Source organism: Amblyomma maculatum, chromosome 2, assembly GCF_055883805.1.
Source record: "Amblyomma maculatum isolate TAMU_Amacu chromosome 2, ASM5588380v1, whole genome shotgun sequence".
In the NCBI taxonomy this organism is placed as follows: domain Eukaryota; kingdom Metazoa; phylum Arthropoda; class Arachnida; order Ixodida; family Ixodidae; genus Amblyomma; species Amblyomma maculatum.
In genome coordinates, this window is record NC_139345.1 from 90,984,861 (window position 1) to 91,004,259 (window position 19,399).

The 19,399-nt window shown below is 44.6% G+C and overlaps 1 protein-coding gene and 1 long non-coding RNA gene across 2 annotated transcripts in view; one reads left to right on the forward strand and one right to left on the reverse strand.

Annotated features, from left to right (window-relative positions):
- ClC-a (chloride channel protein 2) overlaps positions 1–19,399 on the reverse strand; it is a 108,719-nt gene that overhangs the window by 6,939 nt on the left and 82,381 nt on the right. The window contains exons 12-17 of the mRNA XM_084594731.1: positions 18,195–18,414; positions 17,419–17,529; positions 15,750–15,847; positions 5,901–6,016; positions 2,556–2,692; positions 655–845 (exon numbers count right to left, since the gene is read on the reverse strand). Coding sequence (XP_084450857.1) covers positions 655–845; positions 2,556–2,692; positions 5,901–6,016; positions 15,750–15,847; positions 17,419–17,529; positions 18,195–18,414 — 873 coding nt within the window. The remainder of the gene's footprint in view (positions 1–654; positions 846–2,555; positions 2,693–5,900; positions 6,017–15,749; positions 15,848–17,418; positions 17,530–18,194; positions 18,415–19,399) is intronic.
- Positions 9,179–12,487, forward strand: LOC146199248 (uncharacterized). The gene is made up of 3 exons (XR_014705054.1): positions 9,179–9,691; positions 11,874–12,002; positions 12,111–12,487. It is a non-coding gene; the product is annotated as an uncharacterized LOC146199248 (long non-coding RNA).

Sequence of the window (19,399 nt, forward strand, 5' to 3'; positions counted from 1 at the left end):
GTGCACACCATGCAATTGTTTATATTAGGGCATAGCATTGTTTCTAACAGCACAATGAGTTTTTGATCATCCCATGGTTTTCCAGCTTTATTTTTCCCAGCCTAAATCGCGTTTTTAAAAATAACATTTTAGTTCTTATAATCTGAAGTTATTTGTTAAGTGCTTCTGATCTTGACATGTGTCCCTGTTTTCTTGGTCACTGGCATTGCTCCAGTTCTCTGTATATTCTTGCGCTGCTGTTTCCCAAGTAACGTTGCCATCTAGTTTTCTACAGTTGATAGCAAGCACCCCTGTTTGGGCCCAAAAAGGGCGCACAGTAATTTGCAAATAACTAAACACAATAATTCTTCAACATCACTATGATTTCTTAAAAGTTAACAGGTAAAATACTGCCTCCTAGAAAGGAATGGCATGCGACGTTTCATCTTCGCAATCACAGGGCAAATAAACAAGTACATTAAAAAAAAAAACAATACCAATCCTGACGCCAGCAAGAAGACTACAAAGCATGTAGAGATGCTATGAGATGAAACATACTAACTACATGGCAAGCCCAAAAGACAAGCAGCGCTGAATAAGGGGACGTTTGTTCACAGGGAAAGTGTGGTGGGTAGACAGGGAATGCAAACGGCCGCGCCGAAGAGAAAGACGCACCCTTCCACTGTTCGTGACAGGGACCACCTCGAAGCGCGACTGACGCCGCTGCTCCATGGGGCTCTTGCGCGCCGTCATGTCCATGGAGCGGCGCCGGGCAACCTCCTGGAGCCGCCGCCAGCGGCCCAGCTGCAGCTCCATCAGCCGCAGAAGCTCCAGTCGAGGGATCGAGCCCAGCAGGATCATGGAGTCTGCACAATCACATGGGAAGAGAATGAGAAAAAAGCCTGAAGCTTGAGTCTCTGAAAAGGACCTCATGAGCATCCTTTTTATAAGTTCCATGCACACGCCAGATGCCGCCACCATTGGTGCTGTGTTCAGCGCCATCTGTGGCCACTTCTGCATCCAGAGTGGGTTGGTGCCCAATAAGAATATGTGTAAAGAAAACTGTTACGAGCGTTCTAATGACTTCACAGTGAACCTATGACATCTCTTTATGAAGAAAAATCGAATACACCCTAAAGAACAAACTGCGAAAGAATAAAACCTAATTTCAACAGCTATACATTTTTAAAACACCGCAATATGTGCGCGTTGGAGTCAACCCTGGCAGCTGACACCAGACAAGGGCATGACCCATGGAAACACGTGAAAATAAAAGTTTCGGAACAGTTCTTGTTTCGCCATGTATTCATGTAGGCACCTGTCCATTTAAAGTTGCTGTGTGCTTTGAAGAAGGCTGTGACAAACCATGTAATATCACTGCGAAGCTGCATTTGTAAAACAGCAAAATATGTACCTATTGGAACACCGGACGCGTCCTTAACAGGTGTTCTATCAGCTGGGGTTCCTGTGGATCCCACAAGCTTCTCCTGAAATCCTCCATACTGTTGTGTGTGCTACACTGGCTGAATAATATGATCACTGAAGCTAGAAAGCCTAGAATTTCCTACATGAAAATCAGCTCTCAAACGGCATGGCAGGGGAATGAAAACTAACTGCGCAACTTTGCGGAAGAATGTGCAGGTGATAACCCAGCAGCTTCCAGCATCCGCACTTAAGCTCCCTATGTTATGTTTCTAAACGAAGCAGGGTTTCGGCCAGCCAGTGGCCTGACAAGGTTCTTTTGACAAGCGGCGCCCTCTGCTACAGATAAAATGTGGCAAATGAAACAAGGAAAATATTGTTATAGAGCACATTGAAAATGAAGGCAGCCCTCTACATCTTTCTTAATTAAGACAGTGAGAAACACGTCTGTTATGGAAATAACTATCAGAAAGATATAACAAGACATTACTGCTGACGACAATCAAGCAAACTGCATTCAATGTCTCCACCATTCCTGCTCTCACCTTCTTGGTCCCCAGTGAAATCGGATTAGTGCTGTTGCAGTCAACAAAACAGCAGTTAGTGTTACTCTATTCAGGGTCAATGAGTGCCAAAAAGAAGCTCCGTGACAAAATGTACAACTCACTTCCACGCGCCGAAATTTTGCTGCTTGCCCACTCCTGATGCCTGTGCACCGCCATGGCATGCACATGGCTACCGAGTTAGAATCACATGTAGCCCGTATAAAGGTCATTAACCTCCTTGGAGCTCATACACACTGCTAGCATCAGGAAGACGTATGGCTGCCGCCTAGAGTGATATGCAATGAAATTTTCAACAACAGATACCCTCAAGCTACAATTACTGCGAGTTCCCAGAACTGTGTCTTTTCTTCAGCTATACTGCACGCTTTCACTGCAGTTCATCTGACCAAGTACTCAAGCCAAAGTTCCTTAAATTTTTTTTTGTATCAGTGACACTTCAAAACAGAATGCCGTGCAGCAAATGTGCTTGCTGTGCAAGCAACTCTTGGTAGTGGCCTGGAAGTGCGGAGATAATGCAATAGTATCGAAATAATTTCCTGTTGTCCCTCACCCACACTCATGCTGGTGGGAAAGATGTGAGGTGCTCACCGGGCGACTCGACAAGAGGAAAGCAATTTAGGCGCTTGTTGGTGCGCAGCAGGTGTTTGAGGTCCTTGTAGGTAGCACCCTGCCAGATGAACACCACATCGCGGACCATAATGTCCTCCACGTAGATGTTATGTGCCCTGCATCAAGGCAGTCACCATAGGTGAAAGGAAGAGGAAAGAGGGGTCAGCAGGCAGAAAAAAAGAATAAAGAAGAGGTCATCGAGAGAGCAAGGGGTGCACATTTAATCATCACCCAAAGGGTGCCATTCAGCTCATAGTGTAATGTTTATGTCCTTTGTGTACAAAACTCGATTTACGCTAGAAGATTTCCTCAGCAGTGGTGCTAGTTATGCACCTGTTATAACTATGCACCTGCTATGCAGGCTATGCTATAACTGAAATCTGTGTAAGACACTACCTACACACTAGTCAGATGCACAACATTCAGCCTAAGCTCGCTCAAGAAAAGGAAGTGTTAAGTGATCTCCGCACAAGGCAGAATCAAATGTGAGAACTATGATACAAAGGATTCAAAATACGAGTATCTCCGGCAGCAATAGTTTGGGGAAAAACGAAAGTCGGTTATCGCTGTATGGGTCACAAGCCGCAGTGACCTAAAATATTAACGTAACAGCCCTTCAAAATGTGCACTGACCAAAGTGTACTTGGACAACGATGAATGGTTCATCTTGAAAGTAGCAGCACGAACAAACAAGGACATGAAAGGGAGCAAGACAGAAGCTAACTTGCGACTAAAGTTTATTGAAGCAAACATGAAATATACAGAGTAGCCAAGCAACAGCACTAACCACATGATCACTGATAAGCAGACAGCAAAACACGAGTCACTAAAATTCCCGAACAGTTCCCTGATCTAGATAACCCAATTCACTGCATGTTGATGCGATGGACGACTAACTAACACATTCGTCATCAAGTTGAAAAATCTGTCTAACTTCAATGATTGCACGGTTGATTTTCAATTATTAGCAGCCAAAATGCACATAACTGAAAAAAAAAAAAAAACCAAAGCAGCCAGCGCATTCCTTATAATTCAAAGACAAGTTGCTACCTCAACCTATATCTACACACTTCTCGTGCTTCCGTAATCGTGCATTTAAACACCTTCCAGTTTGACCTACATTAACCCGACTGCAAGATAGTGGTATCTATACAAAACATTCTTTTTGCATGGTATGCATACATACTCATTATTCACTCGACATGCTTGCTATTCTCGAGCCACATTGGCCAAATTATTCTTAACAATATTGCTACGAAGATGACGAAGCGGGCAGTGGCGTGGGGCGGAGCGCTCGCACCAGGTCCGCTGGCCATTAAAGCACATTTCATCATCGTGTCATCACGTCGTTCTGTTTCTGTTGTGTTGCCGTGTTCCATCGCTTGTCATGCCACCACGTAACAGTATTACAAATGCTTGGCAATTTATTAGGGGCCGAGAACACCACTTTAACACCATACTTCCTAGCCACAGTTTTCAAATTATGTGACAGTCTATACACATATGGTAACACAACTGGTCTTTAAGTGAGTCTGGCCCCTGCCTGCTCCCGGAAATCCCGGCAAAACAGTTTCAATTTCTTTAGCCATTTGTCACACATTCTTGCAATAATGTGAACTAGAAAACCTGCATTCGTTAGCCTAGAAACCTGCTCATTAAAACTGATCGTTGTGAGGTGAAAGCACGACTTCTCCAATACTGAACCCAGACCGCATACTGTAATGCTATCTTTAACAAGCTTTGAATGGTTAGACCTGTAATCAAGTAGCGGCTTAGCACTCCTAGGTGAATATTGCCAGCACACATGGTGCGTAAGCATAATATCAAAGTAATGTCCAGATACCTCAGTTTTTTTTGTTCAGTCATTTGTTCCATCGTAAACCTAAGACTAAGGCTTTCCTCCTTAAACAATTTAAGAATATCCTACAGGCCTTAGTATATCACACATTTTGTAAAGGGTCGAAAAATCATCTACATACCAACAAAACTTTTCCCCTAAAAGCCGATTCACGCGACGGACCATCAGTCCATGGACCACGTATTACGCGTTGGCACGTCACTGTCACTACTATGTAAGGCACGCTGTCAGCCTGGTCCTGCCCCCTTCAGGATAATGCGCACTATAATTGTGCTCTTGCGTGCTGGTCACTCCGGCGCACTACAATAAATAATTGTGCTCCTACTGTCACCCCCACCAGTTGGGGGTGCGTGAGGCGCGTATAGTAGTATGATTACCTATTATACTGCGCATCATCCTGATGGGGCCCAGGAGTGCCAGCCTCCCCTGCCTTTAGCAGTACTGCAAGCATCGTCAGGATGATGTGCACTATAATAGGTAATCGTGCTATTATACGTGCCTCTGCACCCCCAACTGGTGGGGGTGACAGTAGGAGCACAATTACCTATTGTAGTGCACAATTATAGTGCGCATTATCCTGAAGGGGGCAGCAGAACCTCATGGGCTGGGTCAGACTGTGTCATGCTAAAAGACCAGTTGTGTTACCATAAGTGCATAGGCTCTCGCATAATTTAAAAAATGTGGCTAGGAGGTATGGTGTTAGATGGTGTTCTCGGCCCCTAATAAATTGTCAAGAATTTGTAATATTGTTAAGAATCAATCGGCGAATGTGGCTCAGGAAAAGCACACATGCCGAGGGAATCATGAATATGCATACGTACCATGCAAAAAGAATGTTGTGTATCGGATACCACTATCTTGCGGTCGGGTTTATGTGCGTCAAACTGGAAGCTGTTTAAATGTATGATTAGCATCACAAGAGATGTGTAGATATAGGTAGAGGCACCAACTTGGCTGTGCATTGTAAAGAGTGCACTGGTTGCTTTCCATTTCTTTCAGCTACACATATTTCAGCTGTTCATCCATTGCAAATCAACCGGGAAATCGTTGAAGCTAGACATATTTTACAACTAGGTGACAAATGTGCTAGTCAGCCATCCATCGCGTTAACATGCAGTGAGTGGTGTTATCTAGATCAGGGAACAGTTCGGGAATTGTAGAGTCTCGTGTTTTGCTGTCTGCTTATCGGTGATTGAGTGGTTAGCGGTGTTGCTTGGCTACTCTAAACATTTCATGTTTGCTTCAATAAACTTTAGTTTTGAGTTAGTGCCTGTCTTGTCCCCTTTCAAGTCCTTGCTTGTTTATGCTACTACTTTCAAGACTACAACTTTACCAACTCGCCCTAATCACCATTCTTCTGAGATGAATGTTTATTGGTAAGGTAGATAGAAAGTATATGCGAGTCACACGCAAGTGACCGCATTGAGCAGATTGTGCGCGCACAGAACATATATTGTAGTACTTACTCGGATGACGTGGACAGAATAGGCGGCAGGTATGGGAGCTTCTTCAGTTTGATGATCAGATCATACACTGAAGGCTGAAGCATCTGGGACACGGCGTTTGCTATCAGCACCGCTATCTGCAATAGCAAGGAAACAAAAGCAGGTTCCAAATATAAATAAGCCGCAGTGTTCAATGCAATTTAATACGGTGCTCAGAAAAGACACTGAAACTGTTCAGAGTTGTACTTATAAGGTGCCCCGGTGACCGCACCGCTCGCTTATCATGTGCCTTACATAGGCTTTGCCAGAGTTGTGTGTTTCTCTTCTTTCGCCACCAAGCAACCGAGTACCACCGTGAAGCCAACCTGATGGACACTCCGACTGTACTGCATTAATCCCTGTGGGGATAGCTTGCCACACTGCTTCGGAGTGACTCACATTTCTGTTCTGATATGCTGTGGCAGTCTGTTACTGTTAGCTTTCATTCATTTCTTGTTTTCACCGGTTCCATCACCAATAATGTAATGGGGTGTTCTGCACCGAATCGCACTACTGGCTACGAAAGTAGCAAATCGCTTTGTTTCGTACAGTGCAGAAGATCTATGATTTGCCACTGTCTGCCGTGGTTGCAGCGCATCGGCCGTGAAAAGTGCATTTCAGAAAGAATATGCAAAATAATTCCTTGAGTGTTTTGTCAGTTCTAGAAATAGTATGATTCATACTTTTGTGGCTCTATTGAGGAACTACTAGACTGCATGAGTGCAGAAATTTCTTCAGTCTTTCACTAGGTGCAGTTACATATACTTCAGATGTAGCGGCGGTGATTTATTCCGATTAGGACAGCCAAAATATATCACTTCCCAACTCCTGCAAAGAGTATGAATGGATTCACTGCACAACTTGGTTGCTTATGCGGCACATGCAACTATAACCACTGAGCTCTCAACGCCCTCTAGTCCCAGTGGAAGTCTGGCAAAAATTTCTCCTAACCAGCTCACTGCTTTGCAACCTTCGATAAGCCTCTCCTATATAGGCCTCAAGCAACCCCTAAATAAATGTCAACTTTTGCCTTTCCAACAATGTGCCTATACAAAAAAGTAACAGACCGCAGCCATTTCTTTTTAATGTTAGCTCTCCTTCGCTTGTCCCCCGGTTTTCGTATTATCGGCGCAGTCCGCAGGTCAGACTTCGGCAGCACACCAAGCCAATATGCGTAGTTAATCAAATGCAACGTAGCTGCGCCAGCCCTGCTGTGCTTAGCCCTGCTATACTTTTCTGCGCATTTTTACTTCGTCGAGGAGAAAAGAAGTGCGCTAGAAGACAAGCGGCCGTTAAAGGCGGAGGTGAGCATAATTTTTTCACGATGCGGCGAGCGGCGTGGAGCCGAGGTCTTGGGGGCACCGAGCGTACATGACTCCTGCCCTTACTGTCCTTGAAGGATGAGAGGTGAGTGACGTGAGGGGGAGTGAGGCCTATGTTGTAGGCGCGCAAGCGACACGCGACTATTCAGTCTGCACGCGCTGCCCACAATTGGCCATGCGTACCAAAGTTGCCGCGACAGCCGCAACTGTGATATGTGGCACTCTCGCATTGGCTGCATGCAGCTGTGCGACCGCTCTGCCACTCTTTTGGCCAAGCCGCGTGACCTTCGCAATTCAAGTTCCCAGTGAGAGAGAGTGGCTTCGGACAGACATCAGCGAAATCAGTGATTGCTGCTTGTATGCTAAAATGCCAGTCCCATATATGATCATTCCTTTTTTTTTTTTTTTTTTGTCGGCGAATTCGTTTTGCGTGCGAAATACACGCGGTCATGCCTCAAACTTGCAGATCTTGACAAACGTTTTGTTTTGACAATACTGCTACTGAGCCCCGTTTCATTTTCTGTTTGAACAATTTGGGAGAGAGGGTTTTTGAAATCGCTCAAGCGGGGAAAGGAGGGAGGGGGTTGACATCAAAACTGACGCTTCACATGCACACACTGCGCGCAATATCTCATCAAATGTGACTCGACTGCATGAGCGCTTTTTCAATTTCGCCGCGCCACACGCATCGTCTGCACCTGCACACTTTCAACTACCGCGTCAGTGATACCGAAAGTAAACACCTAAGTTTGTTTAGAAACATCGAACCCTGTATAAACGCCCGCGGTAGGGGAAGTTCAGCGGCACGGCCGCACGCGTTTGACACGAGGGTAGAATTCAAGGGCAAGGCTTAGCGTTGCCAGCGGCCGCGGCTCGGTCGGTAAACTTGGCAATGTGCCAGTAAAATGCTGCCGCTGCCTCCAGACGCGCTTTTTAACGGCGATGGCGGTAGACGCGATACTAAAGCGCTCTTTATAATTAGTGTATCCCTTCCTTCGTAACTCGAGAATGCTGCGGCACAAAGCCCTAGGTCGAAGGCGGCCTCCAAACAACGGCGTCGACCGGTTTTCATGATGTCGTGGCCGGTTAATAGTATGAAATCGCAGGTGGTCAGCAAGTGCATACATTAAAGGGCCACTGTCCAGGGAAGGACCTTTTAAGCAAAGGAGCCCAATGTTTCGATCAGGTACCGGATATAGCCTGTGCAAATAACTGCGACGTGCATGACAGTCGCGGTTCGCGCCATCGGCTGGAGGGCTTCCTTCGAGAGGTTTGCGCTAGAAGCATTCTCTAGTTGTATCCGACTATACATAAAATCTCGATAGCGGATATCGTTTACAAATTATAGCCAGCATACTTTGTATTCAACGCACGCAGGACAAGACCCACTGAGCACAGAATATCTTGTAGCTGTCTTGATATGTCTATATTGGTCACATATATCTTGAGCTATCAAAGACATCTACAAGACGTCGCTTGGTGCTAGTCTAGAAGACATCATCGGCAAGATGTCTGGAATCTGTCTAGTGAAGAATTTTTATGTCTTCAGCTACGCAAGACAGTTATTAGCCGGCTTACGCCAGATGTCTTCTAGAGTTCTGCTTCAGAAGTCTACCATACTTCCTAAGAAGACGTGTCAGGGTCACATATGCGCCTATAGTGCAATATGTACACAATTTAACTGGACGACACTGTTCTGCATACTCTAAGTATAAATTGTCGAAGGTTTGTTCTAGCAATTTTTCAGCTTGCAAAATACTGTATCCAAAGTGCCTGCGCTTTTGAATTAAGCATGCAATTTGGGCTGTTTCCAGCATGCAGGACCAATATGGCACCAAGAAATGCTGTTTAGGCGATGGGTATCTCAACATAATGTACAAAAGCCGCTGACACCTTCATTTCTGCAGCCGATAGCCACACGCGTACTGTGTTCGACCTCGCTGGACGCAGTCCAGTCCGCCGGAAGACTCCAAACTCCGAGTGTTCACAACGACAAAGTAAGCTAGCGATGTATCCGTGTGTGATAAAAGCCAGTAGTTCGCACAGAGGAAAGATTTGCTGCGCCGATGTTAATACGGAACGCCAGCTATGCACGATCCGCCATTCCCAAACTTCGCGCGCCGTGGCCTTTTCGCACCCCTCCTCTTTACAGCGAGATAGAAAATAGTGCGCCAAAATAATTACGCAAGACGCAGGTTGTATTTACCGTTTTGAAACAAATACGTCATAAGCAACAGTTACATTTTACTTGTATAGCTTGTTTTATGAAATATATTTCAGATTTCTATTGTTTTTAAAGTTATTGTATCAATGCGCTGCTCGGCGGCTGGCCATTTCAAATTTTCGTCGTGTCTAGTCGTGTCTGCACGTTAGGCCGTTGGTTTGTGACTGCGTTGAAAATGTATCCCGCACAGCGGCTGCTACTTCTGGCTGCAAGGCAAGCTTCGCTGGGTGAGTAAGAAATTGTTTCTTCTAAATGAGTCACTTAATGGAGCAGTAAAGTGACTGAGTGTTTTCTTTTTCCGATAAAAATGCTGCAAGGACCGTTGTTTGCATCCGCCGGCGCAGGCTGTATGGGCGAGCAAGATAGCGCGCGCGGACCGTTTAGTCAGTACGAAAGGCGGTGTTTTATGGCGCATCTACAGTTTTGTGCATGCAGGAAGGTTTTTCGCTTGTAATTCCACTCGCCGCGTTTCGTGAACTGCCATTGGCGGCGGAACCTCGCGATGTAATTCTTCAAAATGAGCTTGGCGATCCGACGTCTTTCGTTGATTGCCGCTGGTTCTAACACCTTCCCAGGAAACACAACTGAGCACGAAAGTCTGCAGGCTTAGTGTGGCCTTCACTCTGCAGCAAGATACAGAAAATGCGCACCGTCGAGTGGAAGCCGTGCATTGTTTGTCAGCCTGCAGAGCTCTATACGCGCTAAGTTATGCCGCGGTTGCGAAAAAGAAAGAGAACGATCTCAATAAGCCGCCTTAGAGGGGAGGGTAAGGTGCATTCTGGCCACAGCGACTTTCCCAACTGCTAGCAAAATACTCTCTGCCTGTTCACAGGCACAAGTTTAAACGCATAGCGAGATAGGAACGGCGTACAAACATTCTGCAGTGATTTAATTTTAATAGTTCATAAAACGTTTACAGTCAGCCATTACATTGCCGTGATTAAGTGATTTTACATTTTCATATAGTCAGAAAGCACAATTTAGTTCTTTTTAAGTTCCTGAACTGCATGCTGTGTGATGTGCTGGTGCTCTATTTGCTTTGGTCCTCAGGCTTTTTTTTTTTTTTTTTTTTTATTGGCGGAAATGTTTTAAGAAATTAAGCTTCAGTTGAATTGGTACAGAAAGAAATCGAAATCAAATCTTTCGGACGGACCTCATATAACGAAAAGCCTATTATAATACACAAAAACATATCAATTTCATTTGTTTTCTTGCTTCAGGGCCAATAGACTCTTCCTATCCAGAACTGGGAAAAGAAAAGAGAGTACTGAATCATAACTTACTTTTAAGGCGTATAAAATGTAGCCATGTTATAAATGGGTTCAGTGTATGCCTTCTGGCTGTCCTCAACAACAAAGCTGTGACTCCACGCAAACCTTTTGATAGCATATGGACTCCTCCCGAAGTGAAGGTGTTTGGCATCAAAGGTGAAATACCTTCATTTAATTTCAGTTCAGTTCAGTCGTGTCCGACTCTTCGTGACCCTATGGACCATGTCACGCCACGCTTTCCGGTCTCTCACTATCTTCCTAACATCACATAACTTCATCTGCAGTGCCTCAAGGATCCCATCTAACCATCGCGTTCGCTGCCTACCCCTTCTCCGGCGACCCTCAACCTTTTCCAGCATCAAATCTTTCTCCAGCGACTCCTCTCTCATCAGATGACCAAAGTAGCTGAGCTTTGACTTTAGAATTAATTAACTTAGAATTAAGTTTAGAATTTAGAATTTAATGCTCTTTTTCACATTGTGCTGTTGTGTCTGTGTTTGGTGCTCTTGTTATTTTGTGTCTGCGCGAATTTTCATGTAAACAAAACACTTACCCAACAGCTCAAGCAAGTGAGCTATGCATTCTTTTTTTTTTTTTTTTTGCTCTGGGTGCATGCTCACTGTTTAAAATATTGCTTTCATTTGTTCTAGGAAAAACTGGTGATGCATACATACATAGGTACCTACATATATACATGCATAGATACATACATAGGTAATGCATCCATACATAGATACATGATACATAGATTTATTTCTTCTCTACATATGTCGAATGAAACACTTAGCAAACTCAGAGGCAGGAACCTTACCCAGCATAGAAAGTGACTCTCAATAAAAAAAAAGAAATGTATAAATCAGGAAAATGGTGGTTCTCTACAGGTGTGTCTGTTGGGGAAGACAAGAAAATGTTTTAGCCTTCGAGGTCATCAAGGAGTTATTAATATACATATATTATACTCAGCACTATTTTGTGCTGCTAGTGCGTGTCTTGGTTAAACATATTTCTATTGTGTACTCAGTACTCTCAACCTTATGTGACATATTTTGAGGTTAAATTCATATCCTATGTTTTGTAGTCAGTGATTTGCTTTATTAAACTTCACAAGAAATCGTTAAAGCATTGGAACACCTTGCAGGTTGCCACCACCTCCACGGCTGCCTAGCAACTATCCTTTTCCTGTCTGTGCTGCAAACACAACTTAGCAATGAGGGCCACAGGACTGACATCTCCCTGGCCAGTCGCGGGCTACTGACTGAATACACAGGTATGGTTTGACTGTGCCAAAAACTTAGAGTTGCCAACAGTGGGACTTTTTCCTTCTGTTAGTGTAGCTCATATATCTAAATCGTGCTTTTGATTTTAATCCTGGCAGGTGTGACATGGAAAGCCTTCAACACCAATGAAACTTAGTTTTGCCGACGTCACAAAAGAGTGGTTGGTGTTTGCCTTGTGACAAAGACCAAGTCCACATCTAAAGGCGCTGCACAGCCACCATGAACAGTGCCACAATAGCAAGCAGCTGGGATCAAGGCACCTTCTGTGCTCATTTACAACTCAAGTTTGAAGCTTTGTAATTTTGCAAAGGTAGGCCTCCAACAATTGACAGAGAGGAGCCTCCCAATCAATTGAGCCACAAAGGAATTCCCCCTTTCATAGCAGTAGGTGACAAAAAGAGGCAGTGCAGCTGGTGTTCAGTACCGATAAAGAAAAAGCTGCCCAGCCTAGTTAGCTGTGGACAAGGGCTGTTGAGAACGATCTGATTGGCAGAAAAGCCTCCTTTGAGGGATATTCGCCCCTTCATTCTTAATTTGTAACTGACTGCAGTGGATCTGATAGCCCCGGAAGTTTTTTTTTTTTTTTTTTTAATTTTCTCTGCTCTCTAGGGTTGTACAGAATAACAGATGCACAACCCATGCCAGCTCCCTCATTTTACAATGCTTTCATGCCAGAATGTTGGCAGTGGTATTCAGACCTTGTTTTTTTTTTTCAATGCCTTTTCTCCATGCATAATAACAGGCTATTTAGCGTAACACAGTCGCACACAAGACAGAGGACACCATCAGCGCTTACAACTGTTCAGCGGAAAGCAGCCAATATACACAGCCTACTCAGGTGATGTGCACGGGTACAAGGCAACATGGAAACAGCACCATTTTGTCAAACTATGCGTGAGAAATTTTTCTTCAGTCTCATAAGAAAAACCAATTTGCTGCTGACACAGCTGCAACCTGCTTTTTTATATGAAGGGCTTCTAGTGTTTCATGAGCCGTTACCCACAGTTTTCACAATTGGTGCAAACCCTACGGTGCAAGAGAAGTCGCTCACCTTCATTGTTAATGTCTTTTGCATGTTTCCTAAGTTGGCCATTGACGCAGAATCCTGCTTGTGCAAAATAAAATTTTTCTACGTGACAGTAGAATTTTATAGACGGTGGTGCACTTTACGAAATGCTGGCCATGTCTCTTCTGACAGCCGACCTGTTTGCTTTCGTAGCTTATGTGATGGCTTAGCTGAGCAAGCTTTCAGGGAGCAGAGAATACCATCTATACATTAAACAGGTTTGAGCTGTGTCAGTGACACTCCAGCTTTTCTTTGAGGCTGAACAGATATTTCTCATACCTTCTTTGATAAGATTGGTGCTGTTTTCCTGTTGCCTTGTACATGTGCACATCAGCAGTGAAAGCTATGCATCGACTGCTTTCCCCTAAATAAACAGTTGCCTAAATAAACAGTTGTAGTAAGTACACGTGGTGTCTTCTTTCTTGTGTGTGTCTGTGTTATGCTAAATACCTTTTTATTTCTGAAAAACCAACTATCTCAGCAGTTAACTTCCTTCTTTTTATACCAGCAGAATGTGAAGAGCAGCACGGTGTGCAACACTGAATTTTATTCTCTTTTTTTTTGGCTGTGCCTTCTGTACTCCTCGCAATCTGTTTGCTGCACTACAAAAGGTAAGGGCAGTTGGTGCCATCATGGCTGGTTCATGCTGCCCTTATCTTTTGTAGTGCTGCAAACAGCTTTTGATAGGGAATATAGTGGTTGGTATGTACAATGACAGGGATGCAAAACTTTTGCTCCTTCCTTTTTTTTTCCTTATGGTGCCTTTTAGTGTTTCTTGTAGAGTGATGTATGACCCTTACCTGCTACCTTTTCCTTAGTACTTTTTAGTTACGATAGTAGAATGTAACTATGACAGGCATGCAGCCATTGCATTTTTTTTTCAGTGCATTCTAGTCATGCTAACAGGAACAGCAGCAGTGAAGCAGTCTTGGCTTCTTTTTTTGCAGTGTAGATTTTTTAATGGATTTGATGTCGTGCCTATTGCTCAAGTGTTTGTGCAGTTTCTACAAGCATTCAGTTGGTGACATGCATGCACATATAGTATGAAATGCAACACGTGATGATGGTCCTTTGTGAAAGCGCCTTTTTCTGTATACTGAAGCTTTTTCATTCGAATTTGTTGCTTTGTTTTATTTTGTACAAACATTATGCAGATAGTTCGTTCAACCACTCAACCAGTTTTGTACACTTTTGCATACCTATCCCTGTTTATTTCTAGTCATTTCCTGTTGTTTGGAGTATGGATGTTGTCATTCTTTTGTAAACAGATCATTTTAAGCTTGGAGAGAACTGCATTATTATTTTGTCATTTTCATACCACTTGTAGTGTCTAGTTTCTGTGCTTGTAACTTCGTAGTGCATTGTTGAAAAAAAGTCAAATATATGATTTACACATTTTGTTTCCTAGCACCTTTTGTAGTTATTGCCGAATCTCCCAAAGAGCACCCAACCATGGCTGTCCACCGTACAGTGTGGCATGTTTTGTAACAAAGAATGTGTGCAGTTCTCACTTACTGTTTGCAGTTTTAATGTCTGTAAGAATGAATGACAATATGCATCATTCTTTACATGGCATGTGTTCATGAGTTTGCTCTTTCTGGTGTTTTCTTCCTTGGTACAATATTAGGCTTCAGAGAACCACATTTTTTAATTTGCATACTGTTGCTTGTGGCTTTCCTTGCTTTTAACATGCATGAGATTGTTTAAGTTGCCTATTTGCAATGTATAATGTTGAGGAAATTAAAGAGTTCTGTAGTTTACTCATCTCATTTTCTAGCATTGGGTGCAGTTACTACCAAACTTTCTAAAGAGCACCTGATGGCCATTAACAGTGAAATGTGGCACGCTTTGTAATAAAAACATACAGTTCTCATTACTAGACAACAGTTGTAGTGCATGAGAATTAATGATTTACAATTGTACATCAGTTGAGCTTGCATCATAACTGAATGTGTGAAAGAGCACTGTGGGTGTGTGACGGCAATACAGCTTTAGTTGTAGTAGCATCTGATGAGACTATATTTTTTGTCTGGCAGTGGTGTTGAAAACCTCTGCAAATACATAAGCATTTCAGACAGTTTTGCGAGAAATAGCAGGGAATAAATAATTTAGAGCATTGCAGGAGATTCTAGAGCTCATTTTAGACATTCAGAATCTATTTTAATGATCTCTAGATGATGACTTGCAAGACGTCTTGCAGCTTAAAAAAGTTGGTGCATTAGCTGAGCTAGAAGGCAGCTACAAGAAGTACCAAGACATATAAAAACATCTTTCATATCTTGTCAAAGCATCTTTTAAATGTCTATCAGCTGTCTTGGGTGCCACTTCAGATGTCTATAAGGTGACTTGTTTATCTTGGGCAAGATGCCTTATAGCTATCTGCTAGACTGACTTACGTTTAGTAAGTTATTTGTCTTCCAGATTTCTAGGAGATATCTTGCAAGACGTCTTGTAGCCTAAAAAAGTGGGTGCATTAGCTGAGCTACAAGATCACTACAAGAAATATCAAGACATCTGGCAATGTCTTGCATATCTTGTCGAGACATATTATATACGTTTAGTAGCCATCTCAGAGGTCTACTGAGACATCTATCGGGCATCTTGCTTGTCTTGGCAAGACAGTTTATAGCCGTCTCATAGATGGGTTGGTGTTTACTGGGGAACTACTGACCATGACAGGCAGAATGTGGGACATTTGACCCGTCATCTCAAAGGCGATGACGGCCGTAGATATGGTTCGTGTGGCGGCCCCGGCCATGGCGGCAGCACCTGCATGCACCAAGGGGCAGAGAGAAAGAGTTCAGCCAAAATGTCTTCAGTCCTGGCAAGCAAAGCCGAGATACGGTGAGGAACGCATGCGAAGACCCTTAAAAGTGAAACGCCGCCCACGTCATATGAGCGCCACACAGTGTCGCTTCGCAACAAGGAAATATCCCATAATTAAAGGTTTTCTTGTAGCCTTAGCTAAAAGCTAACCACTTATCTTAGTTTCGAAGCTTAGCTAAAAGCGAAGCTTCGAAACTAAGCCCCCGAGGGAGCACAACAGCAGGGTCAGCAGAGCCTCTTCCAAACGCACACCCCTGAAAGAGCCGGGCGCCAGGCCGGGGGACGCTTGTACCCAATTTTACCGGTGGGTGTCCGGCGGCGGGTTTCGAACTGACCACCTCCCGCAGCCGAGACGGGCGCCCAAACCACTCGGCCACACAGTGTCGCTTCGCAACAAGGAAATATCCCATAATTAAAGGTTTTCTTGTAGCCTTAGCTAAAAGCTAACCACAAGACTCATGCTATACACAGTATTTTAAAGAACACTTTAAATAATTCCTAAAAACAAACAGTTCAAAATAGAAAGAATATACTGGCAGTAAAAAAAAAAAACTCCAGCCTCGGCGGACACAATCTGCGGCGAAACTATTCTAATTATAATTATCTAAAGCTCTCTAACTGACCTTGGCACGTTAGACGCCACCGTTTTGGAACATTAAACCCCACATATCAAACGAAACCAAACTGACTTTTTATAAACTCATTTCGGCAGTTACAGTGCCGCTGAGCGATTCGAAGCTGTGACCAATACAATGATGCGTCAGTTTTTGAAACGAAGAAAAATTCACTTTCTAATGCCTCGCAGCGCGATCGAGGATTTCAGATGTTTTTTTTTTCTTTTTGTTGTTGTCGTTGTTAGCTCGGCGCTAACGGGACGCCCGCTGCTAATATGATGCAGTGATTATATACGGCGCCAATTTAAAAAAAATGAAAACAAAAAAATATCCGTGCCGATAACCGCGATGTAAGCGGTGATACTATGCAGAGTATACGTCAACGTCGTATCACGTGGCTGCACGTTCCGTCTTGCAGAAAAGTAGCACTGGCCTCCGCCACCATAGCTGTCATGGCGTTCATGGTCGGCACAATTACCACGCAGCTAGCGTTTAGCGCTTTCTGGTAACATCTGTAAACAGCGCTGCTAAGGCGCTGATGCGAAGCTGCACGCTTCTTCAATACTCAGATGCGATGCGACATTCCCCTCTGAGTGTGAAGGCATTGATAACGGCATGGCTGTAACCAATGGACCCCTCCAATGCCGCTCCGCACGCCGCCCGGCGTGATCATGCGTGTCACGGAGATGCGAAGGACAGTTATGCAACGAAATACTTTCTATAGATTTCAGACAGTTCATAGCGGGCTGCTGGAGCGGAGAAAGACACGCTGGGGGCGCAGACTGAACTTGGTAACACGACCAAAGTTTCGGCTGCGACGTTTAACACTGAAAGGCTCGCTTGCCCCCTTTTTAAGGCCTTACTAAGTCCGACCTTTCCAGCTGTCAGAGTGTGACTTACCCGCCACGGCGTAGCCGCCAGGGATGACCTTGTTGATGTTTTCGCCCATGCGGATTCCCTCCGGAAAGAGCACGGCCATCGTTTCACCGACGAGCCGGCCGAAGGCGGCGCCTGGAAAAAAAACGGTCGGGAGGGCTTTCGTCACCTGCCGTTGCACTTCTGCCACAGAAACCGCGGCAACATAAATCGACTACAAGAAAGCGCGCAACGCTCGAGCGCTCACGCAAACGTTCGAGACACCTGAACAGGAGTCAGGTTTCAGAAAGTCATGAAGAAGGCAACCGCGAGGTCATGCTGTTTTTCATAGCTACAGGAGCAGCGCGCGAGCGGCTTTATAACATTCCCCAAGAATTATTACAACGATCGAACCCTGCAAGGACAGTGTTGAATAAGCTAGTTTTGAGTGCAATGTTCAACGGTATGAAGCGACACGAGCCTGACCGCACGTCGTGCCCAGCTGCACGCGTCGAGAGCAAGCCGCACAGAATTACACATCTTAGGGATTTTTAGAGCGTTTCGTATGAGAGGGTGATATCAGAATTACCCTGTCAGGACCCTTTCCAAGTCCTCCCGAGGCCGCGCAGACACGTTCATACGGCTTGATTAAAGCGAGGCTTTATATGTGGGCTGGTAGCCTCCACTATGGCGTCATACTTTTAGAGGTGGAGCTTAAGTGTCCCCCACAATTTTTTATTCCTTCCCCCTTATTTTGTTCCTGCCATTCTTTTTTTTTTTTCGTTTTAAAAGCAGAAGGGGGGAGTTGTGCTTCGCCATACCCATCTTGAACACGGGTATGAAGAGTCCCAGAGGCACGGGTATGGTGGCGGCCAGTGCGGTCATCCAGAGGTTCATGAAGATGAACAGGCCCAACGTGAGGAAGACGCGGCCCTTGGTGGTTCCCCAGTGGTTGACCACCATGTGCTCGTCCACGCCCAGGTCGCTGGAGGTCCACGTGAAGTTGGAGAACAGGTCGTGCACTGCCTCGTGCGTCGTCAGCTGCGACCGTTCCGAGAGTAACGGCACCGTCACAGCCGCTATACACTAGCGCTCGCGGCTCCAGCCTTCGCCGCCCAGGAATATATGTCTTAAAGGTTACAGACAACGATAACTGTCGCAAATACTTTCACGAGGCGCAAACGCTGATGAACTTTCTCATCTATGATGTCTCCTTCCTTTATCGCATTTTTCTAACGCGACACAAAGCAAAAACTGCGAACATTAAAAGCCCCGCCACGTTAGTGCAGTGGTTAAGATGCTCGACAACTGTGCCGCAGTACCCGGGTTCGACCCCGACCGTCGGCGGCTGCGTTTAGATGGAGGCGAAACGAAGAGGCGCCCATGTGCTGTGCGATGTCAGCGCACGTTAAAAATCCCCAGGTTGTCGAAATTAATTCTGAACCTTCCACTACGGCACCCCTTTCTCTCTATCCTCTTTCACTGCTACCTTCTCCATTCCCTTACGCCGCGGTTCAGGTATCCACCGGCTAAACGGCGAGCGGGACAATATTGATATACTATGCTGTATAGCGCCGTAAACTAATGCCGTTGTCTTATTTAAAGAAAAGCAAGAGAGAGAGCAAAAATCAGTTTAACTGCACATGTCAACGCGATTATCCGAAAATATATGCAACTAAAGCTTACTCTCAATGTGGTTATCTCCCTGGACAATTATTCATCCGTCCCACGGATCTTACCCTACATATATATAGCGTAAAGAAAAAAAAATTAAAGAGCACTGCAGAATCTACATTGGAGTAATGCGAAAGCACGGATGCTATTGTTGGTTGCCTCTAGTTGCGTAATTCACTTCTTGTTTACCCATTTTAGTCCTTGGTACTTTCAAATTGCGCGCCAATCCCTTGCTATGCCCTTTTTTCGGCTCTGCTTCCGGTTGCGTGACGTCACATCCTCTACGTCACATTAATTAACTTCTTGTTTACCCATTTTAGTCCTTGATACTTTCAAACTGCGCGCCAATCCC